Source organism: Oncorhynchus clarkii, chromosome 25, assembly GCF_045791955.1.
Source record: "Oncorhynchus clarkii lewisi isolate Uvic-CL-2024 chromosome 25, UVic_Ocla_1.0, whole genome shotgun sequence".
Lineage (NCBI taxonomy): Eukaryota > Metazoa > Chordata > Actinopteri > Salmoniformes > Salmonidae > Oncorhynchus > Oncorhynchus clarkii.
This window is the reverse complement of record NC_092171.1, coordinates 21577592-21598453: the sequence shown is the minus strand read 5'-3', so window position 1 is coordinate 21598453 and position 20862 is coordinate 21577592. Positions and strand designations below refer to the sequence as shown.

The following is a 20862-nucleotide window of genomic DNA, read 5'->3' as shown; positions in this document are numbered from 1 at the left end:
GAATCATAACACCACACGGCCTTCTGTCTTCGGAATCATAACACCACACGGCCTTCTGTCTCCTGAATCATAACACCACACGGCCTTCTGTCTTCAGAATCATAACACCACACGGCCTTCTGTCTCCGGAATCATAACACCACACGGCCTTCTGTCTCCGGAATCACAACACCACACGGCCTTCTGTCTCCGGAATCATAACACCACACGGCCTTCTGTCTTCAGAATCATAACACCACACGGCCTTCTGTCTTCGGAATCATAACACCACACAGCCTTCTGTCTCCGGAATCATAACACCACACAACCTTCTGTCTTCGGAATCATAACACCACACGGCCTTCTGTCTCCTGAATCATAACACCACACGGCCTTCTGTCTTCAGAATCATAACACCACACAGCCTCCCCTCCACCACACCCACATAGAGGGATTTAGGTTGTGATGGTATAGCTGGAAATATTGTCTTGTTTTGTCGTTGAATCAATTGTCTAAATAAAATGCTTCTTAAAATGTATTACCTATTAAAATATAATACAAAAAAATACATAAGCCACAGCAGCACATTGTCTCATTTATTGGCTGTTATCAGTTCACCAACATAAATACTGATGATACAGAGCAGTGGAGGCTGCTGAGGGGACAACGGCTCATAATAATGGCTGGAACAGATCGAATGGAATAGGTGTTTGTCGTATTTGACACATTCCACCTATTCTGCTCCAGCCATTACCACGAGCCTGTCTTCCCCAATTAAGGTGCCACCAACCTACTGTGATACAGAGAAAGCAATTTTCATATACAGTCATTTTAGACCATCATTCCTGACTTTTACAACTTTCTTTTCTGATATTCACAATAAGGTTTGAGCATTGTGAGTGATTATGGCCTGACAGAAGTTACTTTTTACGCCAAGGCCAACAGAGAGAAGAGAGGAATGTGGGCTTTTTAATCCATAGAGATAAGACATGCTCCTCAAACAATTTATTTGACTCCAAGTTGTAGAGACGTGTATTTGTCCACAAGAAGAACTTTCCTGACCTTGCCACATAGCGTTTCAAAATAATAAGGAAAAGAACATTCAGACACTTCAGAATCAATGTTATCAGCAAGGCATTCGATGAAGCAAATAACTATACACTAATCCAAACAATGCAAAGTAGTAAATCATTCTCATATTTACTAAATAACAAACATCATGCAATGATGACTTTCCTTTTCCAGCCGAAATGATTCACTTTTTATATTTTTATGTTAGTATTTGAAAAGGAGATACATTCCAACTGAAACTACACGAACGTCGCAAAAAGGATTTAAAATTCTACCACAGGTCACATCTCTGTCCATAAATAACTTATATCCTGAAAAAAAAATGGCCCAATTAGAAGGAACCTCTTACTGATATTCCATGTGCAAACAAGTTTATACCAAAATGTTTCTACCAGAAAGTGTTTGAATTTGATGTGTAAACTGAACACGTACCTGAGGAGAAGCTTCCATTTCTAATTTAAGCTACTGTATTGAAAACAGTGAACAAAAATGTATGCTGCCCAAACACCAAGCATAATATTTAGTGAAGCATTATGTAATAGCCAAGTAAATTCACATACCTACAGTGCAGAAATGTTCATTTTAGACATAGACGGTATGTCACTCACTACCTTTGGCAAAAACACTTCACCAATATTCATGTAATTTACAGAAGGTTAGGAACCAGGAATTGCTATGCCCTCACAGAAATAGGCAACAGGCACATTGGCTGGGAAAAGACAGGTCAACAATTGTGGCTACATTGAGAAAAGTAGAATTTTAAGTAAGAACCATGAGTTGACAATTGCTCAGTGAAAGCAGAGTATTGCACAGTGTTTTTAGACTCCGAGAAGGGCCACCTATATAGCCCTTGCCACTGGCTATCTTTTGTTATACAATAGCTATACACGTCAAAGTATGTTTTGTGTGCTAAACCTGAAAATACAAACATTTATGGCGATACATGAGTAATACAAACATTTACAAAACAATTGAATGACACCTCAATGCCAGATAATTCATAACGAGCTTGAAAAGTCGAATGTCAATATTTCTGCTCCTTAGAGCAATTTATTTATTTGAATAGTAACTAATCCCATGTAATAATAATTTTGGTAATGATCTATAACATGGTGATCAGTGTTTCATGGTACTAGAACAGTTGTTACACTAACTCTAAACATAGTGCATAGGGCCCATAGTCAATGACATTAGTAAGTGTTATGGCCACATGGAATTGCTCATGATTTGTCAGAGTACCGATATGACTGTTTCTGTCGTACCAGACCTAATGTTTTGTTTTTATGGTTTAAGGCTTTATAAGCTAACTTAGAGCAATTTACTCATACTTTGACACTTAGTTCCATTGCCAGTAGATTAATAATTATAATCAGCAATCCTACAATTGCTATTCTCTCTCATAAATAAATACCACACATTGAGGAGATATACTAACCTGACTGGACAATTATTTTAAATATTCTGTGTCCTGTTAAATTGTCAGTACAGATTGTATTTGCCAGCTCAAAAGATCTCCCTACAAACCAAAATCTTTCATTACAGAGTATTTCACCCTGCTACTCTCCTGGTGACTGATTCCATCTCATACAGTGACCAAGTAGCCACAAAAGGATTCAGTGACTATACATTCTGTTTTATGACACATCACCTGACAAATGACCAGAGACACATACATGCATTTGTCTCTAAACATAATATTAAAAAAACGATCACACACAGTACATACATACGAAAAGTATTCAATGACCGACAAATCAATCCAGAATGTCTGTACACTATGGAATCCACTCGTGTGTGTGTGTGCTACCTCGATGGCACACACCCTCTGTCTCCTTTACACTACAGTATATGCCAGAGGTCCTACAGTCGCTAGTGAAAGTCTACACACCCCTTGCACAGTCATCACATTTTGCTGCCTTAAAATGTCATCTAAAAGGGATTAAATGTGATTGTTTTCCTATCTACACAACACATTCCACATTTTCCAAGTGAAGAAACAATTATAGAAACGTTTCTAAATGACTAAGAAGTACAGAATGAGGATGTACTTTGTGTAAGCAACTTTGGCAGCAATTAGAGCTCAAAATATTTTTTTTACAAGATTTGACAAACTATGCACAACTCTTAGGGCAACATATATCCATTGTTTTTGTAAAAATTGCTCAAGCTCAGTAAATTAGTTTGGGAATCATTGATGGATAGCAATATTGTCTCTGAATATTTAAGCCGATTTAAGTCAGGATGGCGATTGGACTATTCATGACGCTCAACACCTCTTGGAAAGCCATTCTTGTGTGTCTTTGTTATTAAAATGTGTGTAATTGTCCCATGGAAAAATACAACTCTAGTCAAGAGTTAAGTTTTCAGAAGACTGAGGCAGGTTTTCCTCTAACTTTTTACCTGGGCTTTGCTCCTTTCATATTTATTTTGATCCTGACAAACTCCAGTCCCTGCCGATAGTCACAAGATAACCTTTTGGGTCTCTGTAATTTTAGATGGGGAAGGAATGGTGTGGTCCTTTATTGAAAAGCACTCATGTCAAACATCATCCCCGGTCTCCTTAGTCTGTGCCACCCTACCATTGAGCAAATAATACCACTCAAACAACACTATTATGAAAAGTTACATCTGGATACACTCTTAGAAAAAATGCTTCTACCTGGAACCAAAAAGGGTTATCCTATGGGGACAGCCGAATAACCATTTTGGAACCCTTTTTTCTAAGTATATGGTCTCAGTTTAGGATCCACTTTGGATATAGACAAACTATCTCATCCATGCCTTTTTATTTCCAAGCCACTCTTCACAACCTACTTTATGTAACAGACCTTTTCCATGACCGTGTATTTATCCCCTTTGACCATCTAGTTAGAGAGCACAGTATACCCCAGACACATTTCTTCAGGTACCTGCAGATTCGCAACTTTACAAAAAAGCTTCTCCCATCCCTCCCACCCACCAGCTGGCTTGATTACGTTTGAACCTGGATCCCTAAGTAAAGGGACACATTTCTATGCTGTATGACATTATTCATAATATTGCATGCCCCACTCTTGACCATGTAAAGCATTCATGGGAGGAAGAGTTTGGAAGCGAGATCTCCGATATCACCTGCATTCTGCAATCCTGGGTTACTACAGTTTCAAGTATTTAATCGCCTACACTTTTGCAGATTACCAGATTGCATCCAGATATTAGACCCAACCTGCTCTAGATGTCATCAGCCACCCGCCACTCTGTATCACATGTACTGGTCATGCCCGACACTAGTTCCATTTTGGTCCTCTATCTTTGAGACTTTCTCATATATATGCAATAAGGAAATTGCCCCAGATCCCTCTGTCGCTATTTTCGGGGTAGCCCCCGAAGGGCTTATTTTCTGTAACACCCAAGCAGAGGCCATAGCCTTCTCGTTCCTTCTGGCCCGCCCGCTTATTATTTTTTAAGTGGAAGTCAGATACCCCGCCATCGCATGCTCACTGGGTTAGGGATGTTATGGCCCATCCTAAACTGGGTTAGGGAAGTTATGGCCCATCCTAAACTGGGTTAGGGATGTTATGGCCCATCCTAAACTGGGTAGGGGAAGTTATGGCCCATCCTAAACTGGGTAGGGAAGTTATGGCCCATCCTAAACTGGGTTAGGGAAGTTATGGCCCATCCTAAACTGGGTTAGGGATGTTATGGCCCATGCTAAACGTGGTAGGGGATGTTATGTACTTACTTATATAGTATTTTTTCTTATTTTTTATTGTCCAACAGCTAGGATAGTACCAATGTAACTTGTTGCTGTATTTATGTTTTGTTACTGTAGATTCTCATTTGAAAAACATTTGCAATAATAATAACTTTCTTTCACTTTGAAAATGTTTAGTAAGTTTTGTAGAGCCCCAGAATTTTTTGATAAAATGTTAAGGCAGCAAAATGTGAATACTGTGCAAGGGGTGTATAGACTTTCACAAGTCACTTTGGTTTCCTTATTCTAAAACAAGGCTGCTTTATACATTTAGCTTTAGGCCACATTTCCTTATTTACCCTCTTCCCCTCGCAGCTAAAGCAGTCTTGGGAGCATTCACAGAATATCACATGGCCTCTCTGTTTGAAGACAGCTGGGCACTCCTGAATCTTGTGAGAGGCCTTAAGACTCTAGGAGGAGGCTAGAAAGAGAGAGAGAGAAATAAGAGGAATGGGGCACTGACTGACCATAACTGTTCTGAAAGCAGTAAATGCCACATTATTCCTGGTTTGTGGTCTGACAATGTTTGTCTAGCCTGTCCAATGTGGGCACAAAAACACACTAAGTATATCTCTACATTCAGTTCGGGGACAAGATAAACACTTATTACATTATGAAAATATGATTTGACATATTAAAAGAAAGCAATCCTGGAATGTTGTTTTCAGATGCCTGTTCCAGCTTGTTTTCTAGTTTGGGAAATCAATAAATGCAATCAAATCAATACTTCCATAACCATTGCAATTCACAGCAAAGTCATATCAGCAGTGAAACATTACTGAAAAAGAGCACCAATTTACACACATTTGTCAATCCACTAAAACTAAAAATACACATTAGAAATGATGTTTGCAATGATACCATTCCACGCAACAAGGACCCAGTTAGAAGTAGCCAAGTAAGAATTAGTGACCCAGTGTGTTAGTCACCACAGACCAGTCGCAGTTAAAACCACACACCAGTAGGCCAGTCAGTTTAAAAGAGTACCTCGGGTACCTTCCTCTTAATCAACCTGAGCTGTGGGGAGCTTGTGGATGTTTTCCCCCCTATCCTCATGTCCTCAGTCTGCTCTGTTGCTGGGGGAGCAGGGGATGGAGGTGGAGAGGGTAGAGAGGACTGGATGGTCAGAGGGGGTGTGGGTTCAGTCATGGGTTTGGGGGGCGTAATAGGATGGGACAGTGGTTCCTTGGTGTCACACTGATCGAAGCTCAACACCTCATATTCAGTCATGTCAAAGTCCTGCCCTGCACCATAAGAAGGGACCATGGTAAAACAAATTACAGACACACATCAGAATGTATGCTGAAGGCAGCAGTGGACTGTACTATAATTATTGAAGTGATGTAACTCATTTCATTACAGTGAGGTTGTTATGAGTTCAGTTTACTAAGGGGCAGAGTAGGGTTGTTGTTCTCTACACAGACCACGGGAGCAGACATCATCTGACCATGTGTGCAGGCAGGGGGATACCCCCTCTCACAGGACAAACAAGCATACCTACGCCATTAGGATGAGGACTCCTCTTCAGGGCCCTTAATTTAGTCTCTGCAGAATTATGTTCAGTACACTGGATTTCTATCCTATCATTAAATTTGCCATGCAAGCAGAAAGCAAAAATAGCCTTTCATTATCCTGCTCTTTCAGCATAAAGGATGCTTGAGGACTAAGGTAATATCATGTTCTGAAATCAAATAATCACATTGTTATTATTGTAAAATAAGTGTGTGGTAAGTTGACAAAATAAATCAAAATGTGTTAATCGTCCACACAGTACAGCCACTTACAGTTATCCACAATATTATTGATTCAAAAAAAAATATTTTAACAGAGTCATGGTGCAAAAGCACTCCTTTTCACCTTTGTGACACTCAATAACCTCTTGGAAAATAGACTAATTAATCCAAAGAAAGTGAATCTCAAAGAAACTTTGGACTGTATAATGAGACATGAAACACTGAATGAGTCTGGCCACCAGAGAGCAGGCTGTGGTCATTCAGTGATAAAAGCTCAAAGTTAAGCATTCCTAGATGGGTCAAGAGCCTACCTGGCAGCCCTGTGGAAACTGACCTGAAGTCAGAGAGCGTCACAAACAGGAAGGGAGATGCGGGGTTAGGGAGACTCAGGAAAGGCAGTTTACAGAACTATTATCTGCAGGCTTAAACAGGAAGGAGGCCATATGATAGTTTAAGTTTTAATATGACGTGCACAAGTACAGTGAAATGCCTTTCTAGCAAGCTCTAAACCCAACAATGCAGTAAGCAATAACAATGTAATACTAAAAAATAACATATGGTAGAACAAAAAGACAAATAAAATAAGAAAAACATGAGAAAGTAAGCATATTATATACAGGGTTAGTCAGTTCCATATTTACAATATGCAGGAATACTGGAGTGATAGACGCAGATGTGTATAGGGTTAAGGTGACTAGGCATCAGGATATATGATAAATAGAGTAGAAGCAGCGTATATGACAATTGTATGTGAGTGGCTGTGTGTATAGAGTCAGTATAAATGTTCATATTATGTGTGTGTGAACAAATTATGAAATGTGTGTGTGTTGGAGTGTCAGTGTGGAGTGTGTGAGTGTAGCCATTTGTTAGCTATTTAGTCTTATAGCTTGGGGATAGAAGCTGTTCAGGAGCCTGTTGGTGTCAGACTTAATGCACTGGTACCGGCTTGCTGTGTGGAAGCAGAGAGAACAGTCTATGGCTTGGGTGGTTGGAGTCTAACAATTTCCCGTTCTTCCTTTCACACGGCCTGATACAGAGGTCCTGGATGGCAGGGAGCTCGGCCCCAGTGATATACTAGGCTGTCCACACCAGCCTCTGTAGAGCCATGCGATCGAGGGCAGTGCTATTGCCATACCAAGCAGTGATCCAGCCATTCAAAAATGCTCTCTTTTTTAAGATTAGAGGGCCCATGCCAAACCTTTTCAACCTCCTGGGGGGGAAGAGGTGCTGTGTATATGTGGACCATTTTACAGTGCCTTCGGAAAGTATTCAGACCCCTTGACTTTTTCCACATTATTCTAAAATTGATTAAATTGTTTTTTTCCTCATAAATCTACACACAATACCACATAATGACAAAGCAAAAATAGGTTTTTAGAAATGTTTGCTAATTTATTAAAAATAAAAAACTGATGTCACATTTACATAAGTATTTAGACCCTTTACTCAGTACTTTGTTGAAGCACCATTGGCAGCGATTACAGGATCAAGTCTTCTTGGGTATGACGCTACAAGCATTCTTCTCTGCAGATCCTCTCAAGCTCTGTCAGGTTAGATGGGGAGTGTTGCTGCACAACTATTTTCAGGTCTCTCCAGAGATGTTTAATCAGGTTCAAGTACTGGCTCTGGCTGGGCCACTCAAGGACACTTAGAGACTTGTCCTGAAGCCCCTCCTGCATTATCTTGGCTGTGTGCTTAGGGCCGTTGTCCTGTTGAAAGGTGAACCTTCGCCCCAGTCTGAGGTCCTGAGCAGGTTTGCATCAAGGATCTCTCTGTACTTTGCTCTGTTCGTCATTCCCTCGATCCTGACTAGTCTTCCAATCCCTCCCACTGAAAAACATCCCCACAGCACGATGCTTCCACCAACATGCCTAACCGTAGGGATGGTGCCAGGTTTCCTCCAGATGTGACGCTTGGCATTCAGACCAAAGAGTTCGATCTTGGTTTCATCAGACCAGAGAATCTTGTTTCTCAAGGTCTGAGAGTCTTTAGGTGCCTTTTGGCAAACTCCAAGCGGGCTGTCATGTGCCTTATACTGAGGAGTGGCTTCCGTCTGGCCACTGTACCATAAAGGCCTGATTGGTGGAGTGCTGCAGAGATGGTTGTCCTTCTGGAAGGTTCTCCCATCTCCACAGAGGAACTCTAGAGCTCTGTCAGAGTGACCCTCAGGTTCTTGGTCACCTCCCTGACCAAGGACCTTCTCCCCCGATTGCTCAGTTTGGCCGGGCGACCATCTCTAGGAACAGTCTTGGTGGTTCCAAACATCTTCCATTTAAGAATGATGGAGGCCACTGTGTTCTTGAGGACCTTCAATGCTGCAGACATTTTTGGTACCGTTCCTCAGATCTGTGCCTCGACACAATCCTGTCTCGCAGCTCTACGGACAATTCCTTTGACCTCATGGCTTGGTTTTTGCTCTGACATGCACTGTCAACTGTGGGACCTTATATAGACATGTGTGTCTTTCCAAACCATGTCCAATCAATTGAATTTTCCACAGGTGGACTCCAATCAAGTTTTAGAAACATCAAGGATGATCATACACCGGAGCTCAATTTCAATTTCAACTCAATTTCAAGTCTCATAAGGTATTTCGTTTTTTTGCAGAAAACAGTTTTTGTGTATATATTGCTGAGGATTAAAAAACAAACAATTTTTAGAATAACATAACATAAAATGTGGGAAAAGTCAAGGGATCTGAATACTTTCCTGTACACTACTTAATACGTAAGTCCTTAGTGATTTGGACACAGAGGAACTTGAAGCTCTCGACCTGCTCCACTACAGCCCGTCAATGTTTACCTTTATTTAACTAGGCAAGTCAGTTAAGAACAAATTCTTATTTTCAATGACGGCATTGGAACAGTGGGTACCTGTTCAAGGGCAGAACGATAGATTTGTACCTTGTCAGCTCGGGGGTTTGAACTTACAACCTTCCGGTTACTAGTCCAACGCTCTAACCACTAGGCTACCCTGCTCACCCCTCCGTTTCCTGTAGTCCATGATCAGTTCCTTGGTCTTACTGATATTGAGGGAGAGATTGTTGTTCTGGCACCATACTGCCAGGTCACTGAACTCCATGTAGGCTGTCTCATCGCCGCCAGTGATCAGGCCTACCACTGTTGTGTTTGCATCATCTATGGATTTGTTTGGGCGGTATGCAAATTGCAGGGTGTCTGGTATGATGGATTTATATGTGCCCTAACCAGCCTCTCAAAGTACTTCATGATTACAGATGTGAGTGTTACAGGGTGGTAGTCATTGTTGCATTAAGCCTTAGAGTTTTTGGGAACAGGAATGATGGTGGCCATCATGGACTGCAGCCCCTGCCACATGCAGCAGGCAGCCTATGTAATATGATTCCACCTTATTCCTATATTGACCTTTTGCTAATTTGATGACTCTGCGGAGGTCATAGCGGGACTGCTTGTACTTGTTCCGGTCCTCAGCCATAATCTCCGGGTTGTCTGCAATAGCCCTATGTGTGGTAGCCCTGTCATTTAGTTTAGCACCAACTTCAGTGTTAATCCAGGCCTTTTGATATGGGAAGCAGCGAACCTTAACTGTAGGGACGACATCGCAGATGCATTCCTAATGAAGCCGGTGACGGAGGTGGTTAGCTTGTCAATGTTATTGGTGGAGTCGCAAAACATATTCCAATCAGTGCTAGCAAAGCAGTCCTGTAGCAAAATCTCTGATTTTAGTGACCATTTCTCAATGGAGCAAGTCACAGGTACTTCCAGTTTCAGCTTGTAAACAGGAAGCAGGAGTACAGAGTCATGATCTGATTTGCCAAATAGCGGACGAGGGAGGGCTTTGTATGCTTGCTTGTGGGTAGAATAACTGGTCTAGGACTTTATCGGCTCTTGTGGCAATGGAGACATGTTGATGGAAGTTGGGCATCTTGTGTCTTCATGACGCAGAGTTAACATCACTGGCAACCGGAAAAGCATCCTCCGGATGTACATTTTCCTGCTTGTTTATAGCCTTGTACAGTTCATTAAGTGGCAGCTTGTTATTAGTCCTGTCCTGTGGTGGGAAGTATATAACTGTCACGATAACAGCTGAAAAGTCCCTCGGAAGGTAAAAGGGTTGGAATTTAACCATCAGGTATTCCGAGACGCGTGAACAATTGGTCGACACTTCCACCGCGCTCGAGTCAGCACACCAGTTGTTGATGAAGAGGCAAACCCCTCCCCTTCTCACAATTTCCCTTACTCCACTGTCCTGTCCGCACGTGACTGGGGAATCAATTGAGTTGGACAGCCTTGGGGGGTATCTTGTCCGAGAGCCATGTTTCAGAAAAGCAGAGAATATTGCAGTTTCGAGACTACAGTTGGTTGGTTGAAGCTGGTAGACCAAAACTGATATTAAAAGGCTCAAGTTCGAGTCATTAAAAAATATCTCCCCATCCTCTGCATTCCATTTCCACGTAACATGACGGAGACTCGCACATGAGCCTTTTACTTTCGGTTTTGGTCCACTAGCTTCAAACAGCTGTAAAAAATATATTTGTTGTTATTGAAAATATATTCCACAGCGATTTAGATGGTACAATGATTCCCTACAATGTTCAGTGCTTGTTCTCTCTCATAAACTGAAATTAAGCGTACAGTGTAGAATTTTTGCAACCAGGAAATGGCAGTGATTTCCACTTGATAACACAGCCACAAAGTCTGAACAGCTTTCCCATTATGACAACAGATGCCGCTCCGGTGGGAGAAATCAATAGGTGAATATCACAGGCCAATCACAACCCCGGTGAGTAAGTAATACTAAGAAACACTATCATGTCACTATTACTGCAGATATATTATGGACAATTTCTGAAATTACAATGCAAAAATTCTACAAAAATCATGTGTGTAACACCTTTAAACTGTGCTCACTGTTTTCACCAGTGCTGTGGTCAACCATTATTTGCCAAATATACCATATTTGCTCTATTAGCCATTATAGTGCACAAAAATTGCCAATGCAATGTGCCGTTTTCAGTGTTAACATAGTGCTACTTAGCTATTACTTGGTAGTTATCTAAGAGGTCATACAAATGTCTTATAGAAAAAGTTATGACACTCCCTTCCCTGCCCTTGTTGTGGCCAATCGATCTGTCTGTATCTTGGTTAGTTATGTAAGTGTATGTGGCAGTATAATCTCACCCTTGGTGTAGCCGATCTCTGACTTGCTGCGCATCATCGTCCTGGCCCTTTGTTGTCCAGCTGCAGACTGGGTGTGGACAGATCCAGGGTCCATCTCAGTTGGGTCGGACTGGTAGGCAGACAAGTCCTGCATGCTGAAACTTCGCAGTCTATCTGACAGTACTCCTTGGCTCTGGTGTGGGAGACAAAATACATGAACACTAGGAATTGTCTATATGAATAGAGAAAAACATCACTTCACCGCACCAAGAACAAATCAGAAATTCAAAGAGTCAGCATTACCTTTGTCGCAGCCAGTACTGCAGCTGTGGCTGCCACATTCAAACCTTTCCTCCCAAAAGTCACCAGAGTGTCATAGCTTTTGTCCTTTGCTTGGCAGAGATAGTCATCAATGTCCTGGACAGACAGAAATACACACACATATTACAGTAACTGTCTTTTTCTTGGTAGGTCATGTGAAAAACACATTCATTAGGTTTGATGTACTGCATGTACAGTACCAGTCAAAGTTTGGACACACCTACTCATTCAAGGATTTTTCTTTATTTTTTACTATTTTCTAATTTGTAGAATAATAGTGAAGACATCAAAACTATGAAATAACACATATGGAAACATGTGGTAACCAAAAGTGTTAAATAAATCTAAATATATTCTATATTTGAGATTCTTCAAAGTAGCCACCCTTTGCCTTGATGACAGCTATGCACACTTGGCATTCTGTCCACCAGCTTCATGAGGTCACCTATAATTAATTTCAATTAACAGGTGTGCCTTGTTAAAAGTTAATTTGTGGAATTTCTTTCCTTCTTAATGCGTTTGAGCCAATCAGTTGTGTTGTGACAAGGTAGGGGTGGTATACAGAAGATAGCCCTATTTGGTAAAAGACCAAGTCCATATTCTGGCAAGACGCATATAAGGCCCTGCCCCGCCCCCCTTTCGGAAAAGCTGACCACGACTCCATTTTGTTGATCCCTGCCTACAGACAGAAACTAAAACAAGAGGCTCCCACGCTGAGGTCTGTCCAACGCTGGTCCGACCAAGCTGACTCCACACTCCAAGACTGCTTCCATCACGTGGACTGGGACATGTTTCGTATTGCGTCAGACAACAACATTGACGAATACGCTGATTCGGTGTGCGAGTTCATTAGAACGTGCGTTGAAGATGTCGTTCCCATAGCAACGATTAAAACATTCCCTAACCAGAAACCGTGGATTGATGGCAGCATTCGTGTGAAACTGAAAGCGCGAACCACTGCTTTTAATCAGGGCAAGGTGTCTGGTAACATGACCGAATACAAACAGTGCAGCTATTCCCTCCGCAAGGCTATCAAACAAGCTAAGCGTCAGTACAGAGACAAAGTAGAATCTCAATTCAACGGCTCAGACACAAGAGGCATGTGGCAGGGTCTACAGTCAATCACGGACTACAGGAAGAAATCCAGCCCAGTCACGGACCAGGATGTCCTGCTCCCAGGCAGACTAAATAACTTTTTTGCCCGCTTTGAGGACAATACAGTGCCACTGACACGGCCTGCAACGAAAACTTGCGGTCTCTCCTTCACTGCAGCCGAGGTGAGTAAGACATTTAAACGTGTTAACCCTCGCAAGGCTGCAGGCCCAGACGGCATCCCCAGCCGCGCCCTCAGAGCATGCGCAGACCAGCTGGCCGGTGTGTTTACGGACATATTCAATCAATCCCTATACCAGTCTGCTGTTCCCACATGCTTCAAGAGGGCCACCATTGTTCCTGTTCCCAAGAAAGCTAAGGTAACTGAGCTAAACGACTACCGCCCCGTAGCACTCACTTCCGTCATCATGAAGTGCTTTGAGAGACTAGTCAAGGACCATATCACCTCCACCCTACCTGACACCCTAGACCCACTCCAATTTGCTTACCGCCCAAATAGGTCCACAGACGATGCAATCTCAACCACACTGCACACTGCCCTAACCCATCTGGACAAGAGGAATACCTATGTGAGAATGCTGTTCATTGACTACAGCTCGGCATTCAACACCATAGTACCCTCCAAGCTCGTCATCAAGCTCGAGACCCTGGGTCTCGACCCCGCCCTGTGCAACTGGGTACTGGACTTCCTGACGGGCCGCCCCCAGGTGGTGAGGGTAGGCAACAACATCTCCTCCCCGCTGATCCTCAACACTGGGGCCCCACAAGGGTGCGTTCTGAGCCCTCTCCTGTACTCCCTGTTCACCCACGACTGCGTGGCCACGCACGCCTCCAACTCAATCATCAAGTTTGCGGACGACACAACAGTGGTAGGCTTGATTACCAACAACGACGAGACGGCCTACAGGGAGGAGGTGAGGGCCCTCGGAGTGTGGTGTCAGGAAAATAACCTCACACTCAACGTCAACAAAACTAAGGAGATGATTGTGGACTTCAGGAAACAGCAGAGGGAACACCCCCCTATCCACATCGATGGAACAGTAGTGGAGAGGGTAGCAAGTTTTAAGTTCCTCGGCATACACATCACAGACAAACTGAATTGGTCCACTCACACAGACAGCATTGTGAAGAAGGCGCAGCAGCGCCTCTTCAACCTCAGGAGGCTGAAGAAATTCGGCTTGTCACCAAAAGCACTCACAAACTTCTACAGATGCACAATCGAGAGCATCCTGGCGGGCTGTATCACCGCCTGGTACGGCAACTGCTCCGCCCTCAACCGTAAGGCCCTCCAGAGGGTAGTGAGGTCTGCACAACGCATCACCGGGGGCAAACTACCTGCCCTCCAGGACACCTACACCACCCGATGTCACAGGAAGGCCATAAAGATCATCAAGGACATCAACCACACAAGCCACTGCCTGTTCACCCCGCTATCATCCAGAAGGCGAGGTCAGTACAGGTGCATCAAAGCTGGGACCGAGAGACTGAAAAACAGCTTCTATCTCAAGGCTATCAGACTGTTAAACAGCCACCACTAACATTGAGTGGCTGCTGCCAACACACTGACACTGACTCAACTCCAGCCACTTTAATAATGGGAATTGATGGGAAATGATGTAAATATATCACTAGCCACTTTAAACAATGCTACCTTATATAATGTTACTTACCCTACATTATTCATCTCATAGGCATACGTATATACTGTACTCTATATCATCGACTGTATCCTTATGTAATACATGTATCACTAGCCACTTTAACTATGCCACTTTGTTTACATACTCATCTCATATGTATATACTGTACTCGATACAATCTACTGTATCTGCCTATGCTGCTCTGTACCATCACTCATTCATATATCCTTATGTACATATTCTTTATCCTCTCACACTGTGTACAAGACAGTAGTTTTGGAATTGTTAGTTAGATTACTTGTTGGTTATTACTGCATTGTCGGAACTAGAAGCACAAGCATTTCGCTACACTCGCATTAACATCTGCTAACCATGTGTATGTGACAAATAAAATTTGATTTGATTTGATTTGATAGACCGGTGGAAATCTGTCCTTTGGCCTGATGAGTCCAAATTTTAGATTTTTGGTTCCAACCGCCGTGTCTTTGTGAGACACAAAGTAGGTGAACGGTTGATCTCTGCATGTGTCGTTGCCACCGGGAAGCATGGAGGAGGAGGTGTGATGGTGCTTTGCTGGTGACACTGTCAGTGATTTATTTAGAATTCAAGGCACATTTAACCAGCATGGCTACCACAGCATTCTGCAGCGATACGCCATCCCATCTGGTTTGGGCTTAGTGGGACTATAATTTGTTTTTCAACAGGACAATGGCCCAACACACCTCCAGGCTGTGTAAGCGCTATTTGACCAAGAAGGAGAGTGATGGAGTTTAAAACTTTTTTGGTTACTACATGATTCCATATGTTATTTCATAGATTGTATGTCTTCACACTTATACTACAATGTCGAAAATAAAGAAAAACCCTGGAATGAGTAGGTGTGTCCAAACTTTTGACTGGTACTTTAATAAAATGTTTTAGCCGAGCATATAAACCATTTTTAACATAGAAGGCAGCTTATAGAACATTTCAAGTGGACAATGAAAACTGGACTAATTTACAGACCTCACCTTTTCTTTTGAAGAAAGTGTTGGGTGAACAAACTTCCTGTATAGAACGCTGGACCCCTTTGTGTATGGAGACAGTAACCATACCACAAAGGCAATCTTCAGCTCATAATAGAAAGGAACCCTACAGTAAAGGGAAGAATAATACAGCGATCATTTAGAGCATTCATAAAATCTACACTCTCAATTACAATAGCATCATCAGTCTTATCACATCTGTCACACCCTGATGTGTTTCACCTGTCTTTGTCCTTGTCTCCACCCCTCACCAGAGTTCTCCCATCTTCCCCCATTATCCCCTGTGTATTTATACCTGCGTTTTCTGTTTGTATGTTGCCAGTTCGTCAAGTCCCACCAGCATGTTCCCGTGTTTTCTATGCTCTAGTTTTTGTTTTTCCTAGTTTTCCCAGTTCTGACCTTTCTGCCTGCCCTGATCCTGCCTCCCATCCTGTACGACTCTGATTTGGATGATGGCTCTTTGCCTGCCGTGACTTACCTTTTGCCTGCCCCTTGTACTATAATAAACTCTGAGACTCATACTATCCACCTCCTGTGTCTGTATCTGGGTCTTAGCCTGAGCCATGATACTATCCTGCTGTAGGCCGATGCTATGTGACGGTGTACTATTTCAGAACAATATTTAGGACTTCATAACTATATATTAAAACAAGTGAAATAATACTATACATAAACAAAACATATGTTATAATACATAATTTACTTACCAACAGATAAATATATCTGTGATGGTTTCCATGGTGGTGAATAGGGCAAATATTATCCAGTACATCATCCATTTTACCTTTAAAAGTAGAATAACTCTGTTAGTCTCTCACATAATAGTTAAGAAATATTAATCTAAATTGTAATAAATCCTAATTTAAAACTGCAATATGTCATTTTGGGGGGACCCCGAAAAAAATGTACAGAAATGTGAGTTGTAGATCTGTCACTCATTGAAAGCAAGTTTTTATCCCGTTTTTAAATTTTGTATTTTAATCTTTTACTTTCGGTTTTGCACACCTGCTTCAAACACCTGAAAACAATTATTTTTTTGTTATGGAAAATATATTTCACTGCGATTTAGATAATACAATGATTCTCTACACTATACTTGCTTGTTTTGTCACAAACTGAAATTAGGCGAACTATTAGAATTTTAGCAACCAAGAAATGGTGGAGCGATTTCTGCATAGTACATCTTTAAGTAATTCAGTCCAATAGTTGAATGGTTCTGTGAAACTGGCCCATAATGTGTAATCTATACAGACTGACTCAATATGGCACGTTACTGTTTAATTTTCACTTTTTTCAGAATGCTGCTCATACTCACATATTCCTTCACATCCTTTGACTTGACAGCTTTGTATGAGTAGTATGCAGGATATAATGTGCCAAATATAAGCCTGGAAAATATCAAACATGTCATAAGCCTCTGCAATAAATGTTGTCCAGCACAGCCACACACATTTATGGGGAGAAAAGCCAATAAAGCGAATTAAAGTGGAAACAGTCCAAAGTACAGCAACTGACAGCAGTTCACAACTGAATTGTTCATCACCAAAAAACAAACATCTGTTTTTTAACTGAGACCCCAGTTCTGGGTATTGGGTTTATTAATAATTTTTCTTTAAAACTGTTTTAGATTTTATGTAGTGTAATTCATGTTTGTATAAAAAAACAATAATTAACCAACTGGGAGTAACTATTTGCGCTTTTCCTTTGCGCCATGACCCATTGACATCAATGAGGCCTCCGCGAAACTCCGAATTTCCCGGGCTCAAGTAATTCCAAATTCCTCCCATATTGTTGAATGTTACTGATATGGAGATACTAATATTTTCAACAACAATCAAATAACTAAACTGACATCAGAGCTCATCTAAAATCTGAAAGATTAAACAGGGACACGAGGACTCTTGGCCTACCCATGTGCGACTGTATAACTCTCAAACAGGACCCCTTGAAGCAACAGTTCAGCAACAGCTGGGGGTGTGACCTGCTAAAATTACCGACCTGTGACCTACATATGCATACACCGGGTTATCCTGTAGAAAACAATTCCAAATACATAAGGTCAATCAAAACAAAAATGTATTCCGTGTTTCTGCTCAAGACCTCAGAACAGCAAATAAAATATGTGGTTGGATAGGCAATAGAGCTTTGAATGCCAAGACAGCCAGAAGAAACTTGCGGCCCCTCGCGTCTTTAAACAGCAATGTAATATGATATTATAATCTAAATTTAATTTACGTGCTATTTTGATATTTGTTTAAGGCCTACTCCAAGCCCATATGTTGTGGACACGTTTAATAATTTCTCCATATTACAACAATAGGAATGGAAAGTGGAGCCTAGAATTTTGCTTCCATAGTCATCCGAATATTTAAGCATATTCGACTATAATTATCAGAATATGTTGCAATAAAGTCTATGATTATATGCAACACTTGCATTGTAACCTGAAAAGGTTGACCCATCCCTTTGTTTTCCAAATAAATAATATCAAGTATCATAAAATAGCTCCGCTCACCCCACCGCACTGTGGTTTGGGCATTTTATTCAGTCAACTTTGCATTTAAGCCTACTGTATGACATAACAATGGCTAAATAATTGTTATTGTATTATTTACATATCTCTGAATGAGCAGACATATATCAATCAAAATATACATATTTCATTTGGCCAATCGTCATTCTTTGTCTGGACTGGAAATAAAACGCATGTGAACACGTAATAGAGCACATATCATCGACCCATTGAATGTGATATATGACAATGAACCCATTCTTTCAGTAAGGAATAACATTTCAGTCATAAACAGAACACAATATTCTGTCTGTCTCGTCTCAAACCCCGAGACACCGCCTCTGCTTAGAAATAAGAGGTGTCCTAAATAGGCTATAAAGCGGCCACTGCTGACATGCACCTTGTGTCACTGAAAAAAAAAGATTTATCGTAATAAGGCATTATCTCGAGGTGGGCTATTTTAGAAATTAGAGAGAATGTGATAAAAATAACTTACACCACAAGTCTAGAGATTATCCAAGAGACCATTGTGCTGAGGCGGCGACAGAACGTGCTGTCAACAGGGAGGAGTTTCCTTCTTGAGCGTTGGCAGTTGCCATTTGACAGCAGCGTCAGCGAGCGCCAACCAAGGCGTCAAACGATGTGCCGCACCCAGACATGAACGTGATTCAGAGTGAACAGCTGTGACTACTGAAATGATCATGTCATTGGCCTACCTACCTAATATTGTTTATATGTATACTGAACAAAAATATCAACGCAACATGTAAAGTGTTGGTTTCATGAGCTGAAATAAAACATCCCAGAACTGTTCCATATGCACACAAAAAGCTTATTTCTCAAAAATGTTGTGCCACCAATTATTTTACATCCCTGTTAGTGAGCATTTCTCCTTTGCCAAGATAATCCACCTGACAGGTGTGACATATCAAGAAGCTGATTAAACGGCATGATCATTACACAGGTGCACCTTGTGCTGGGAAAACAAAAGGCCACTAAAATGCACACACAACACAATGCCACAGATGTCTCAAGTGTTGAAGGAGCCTGCAATTGGCATGCTCACTGCAGGAATGTCCACCAGAGCTCTTGCCAGAGAATTAAATGTTCATTTCTTGAACATAAGCCGCATCCAACATCATTTCAGAGAATTTGGCAGTATGTCCAAACAGCCTCACAACCACAGACCATGTGTAACTACGCACAGCCCAGGACCTCCACATCAGTCTTTTTCACCTGCGGGATCATTTTAGACCAGTCACCTGGACAGCTGCTTAAACTGTTGGTTTGCACAACCGAAAAACTGTCAAAAACCGACCCAGGGAAGCTCACCTGTGTGCTCATTGTCCTCACCAGGGTCTCGACTTGACTGCAGTTTGGCGTCGTAACCGACTTCAGTGGGAAAATACTCACCTTCAATGGCCACTGACACGCTGGAGAAATGTGCTCTTCATGGGTGAATCCCGGTTTCAACTGTACCGGAGAGATGGCAGACAGCGTGTATGGCGTAGTGTGGGCGAGCGGTTTGCTGATGTCAACGTTGTGAACAGAGTGCCCCATGGTGGTGTTGGAGTTATGGTATTGGCAGGCATAAGCTACGGACAACGAACACAATTTAATTCTGTCGATGGCAATTTAAATGCACAGAGATACCGTGACGAGATCCTGAGGCCCATTGTCGTGCCATTCATCCGCTGCCACCACCTGTTTCAGCATGATAATGCAAGGATCTGTACACAATTCCTGGAAGCTGAAAATGTCCCAGTTCTTCAATGGCCTGCATACTCACCAGACATGCCACCCAATGAGCATGTTTGGATGCTCTGGATCATTGTGTATGGCAGCGTGTTCCAGTTCCCGCCAATATACAGCAACTTCACACAGCCATTGAAGAGGAGTGGGACAACATTCCACAGCCTGATCAACTCTATGCGAAGGAGATGTCGTGCTGCATGAGGCAAATCGTGGTACCTTTTTTTTAAGGTATCTGTGACCAACAGATGCATATCTGTATTCCTAGTCATGTTAAATCCATAGATTAGGGCCTAATGAATTTTTCAATTGACTGATTTTCTTATATGAACTGTAACTCAGTAAAATATTTGAAGTAGTTACATGTTGCATTTGTATTTTTGTTCAGTGTATAATGAATGTTATAAATGGTGATTAAGTATGAAGATTGTTAGGTTGTAATAATTAAATCACCAATATCACCTCGGTTAATAAGCCTATTGCAGAGAAACTCTGGAACTAAAATCAAACTGTTGAGCAGGCCAGGTAGTCTGGATTAAACATGTTGTAAGAGTATGACAAACACCTGTAACTGCTCAGTAACACGTATTATAATTATCTGCCATTAGTTGATGCTTGTAATTTTGGGAGTTTTCCCTAAAACATAACAGCTACAGTCCTTTTTGACTGGTAACCTACATATCAACAGTCAGAGGACAGAGACAGGGTTTGGTTACGTTACACTAAGGCTGCTGAGTGAGGGCTGTGGTTGGTAGAAAAATAATCCCTTTGTCCATATTAGAAACCAAGAGAAAATAATCTCACACCTGAATGTTTTCACAGATGTTGCTCTTCCCCATAAAATA

General features: G+C 41.8%; 1 protein-coding gene across 4 annotated transcripts; it reads right to left on the bottom strand.

The window, feature by feature from the left end:
• Positions 1-560: 560 nt before the first annotated feature.
• Positions 561-18891, bottom strand: LOC139384172 (receptor accessory protein 1). 4 transcript variants are annotated; one of them, XM_071128876.1, is made up of 8 exons: positions 18762-18891; positions 17069-17141; positions 16461-16537; positions 15739-15859; positions 11958-12071; positions 11676-11847; positions 5771-6027; positions 561-5204 (listed from the first exon to the last, which is right to left on the bottom strand). In XM_071128876.1, the coding sequence occupies exons 1-8, from the start codon at positions 18791-18793 to the stop codon at positions 5130-5132; spliced, it is 921 nt and encodes a 306-aa protein (XP_070984977.1). In that variant the 5' UTR covers positions 18794-18891; the 3' UTR covers positions 561-5129. The 4 variants fall into 4 exon arrangements, with proteins under 4 accessions (XP_070984977.1, XP_070984979.1, XP_070984976.1 ...); XM_071128878.1 differs by having other exon boundaries at positions 5780-6027; positions 18762-18860; XM_071128875.1 differs by lacking the exon at positions 18762-18891 and adding an exon at positions 17432-17675.
• Positions 18892-20862: the final 1971 nt, after the last annotated feature.

What these genes read in the sequence shown, in the direction of transcription:
- LOC139384172 (XM_071128875.1), bottom strand. Translation starts at nt 17,466, where the DNA reads ATGGCGCAAAGGAAAAGCGCAAATAGTTACTCCCA. An exon ending in ACAGATATATTTATCTGTTG is followed by an intron (nt 15,860 to 16,460) that starts GTAAGTAAATTA and finishes CCTTTACTGTAG; the next exon opens with GGTTCCTTTCTATTATGAGC. An exon ending in AGAGATCGGCTACACCAAGG is followed by an intron (nt 6,028 to 11,675) that starts GTGAGATTATAC and finishes CTTATGGTGCAG; the next exon opens with GGCAGGACTTTGACATGACT.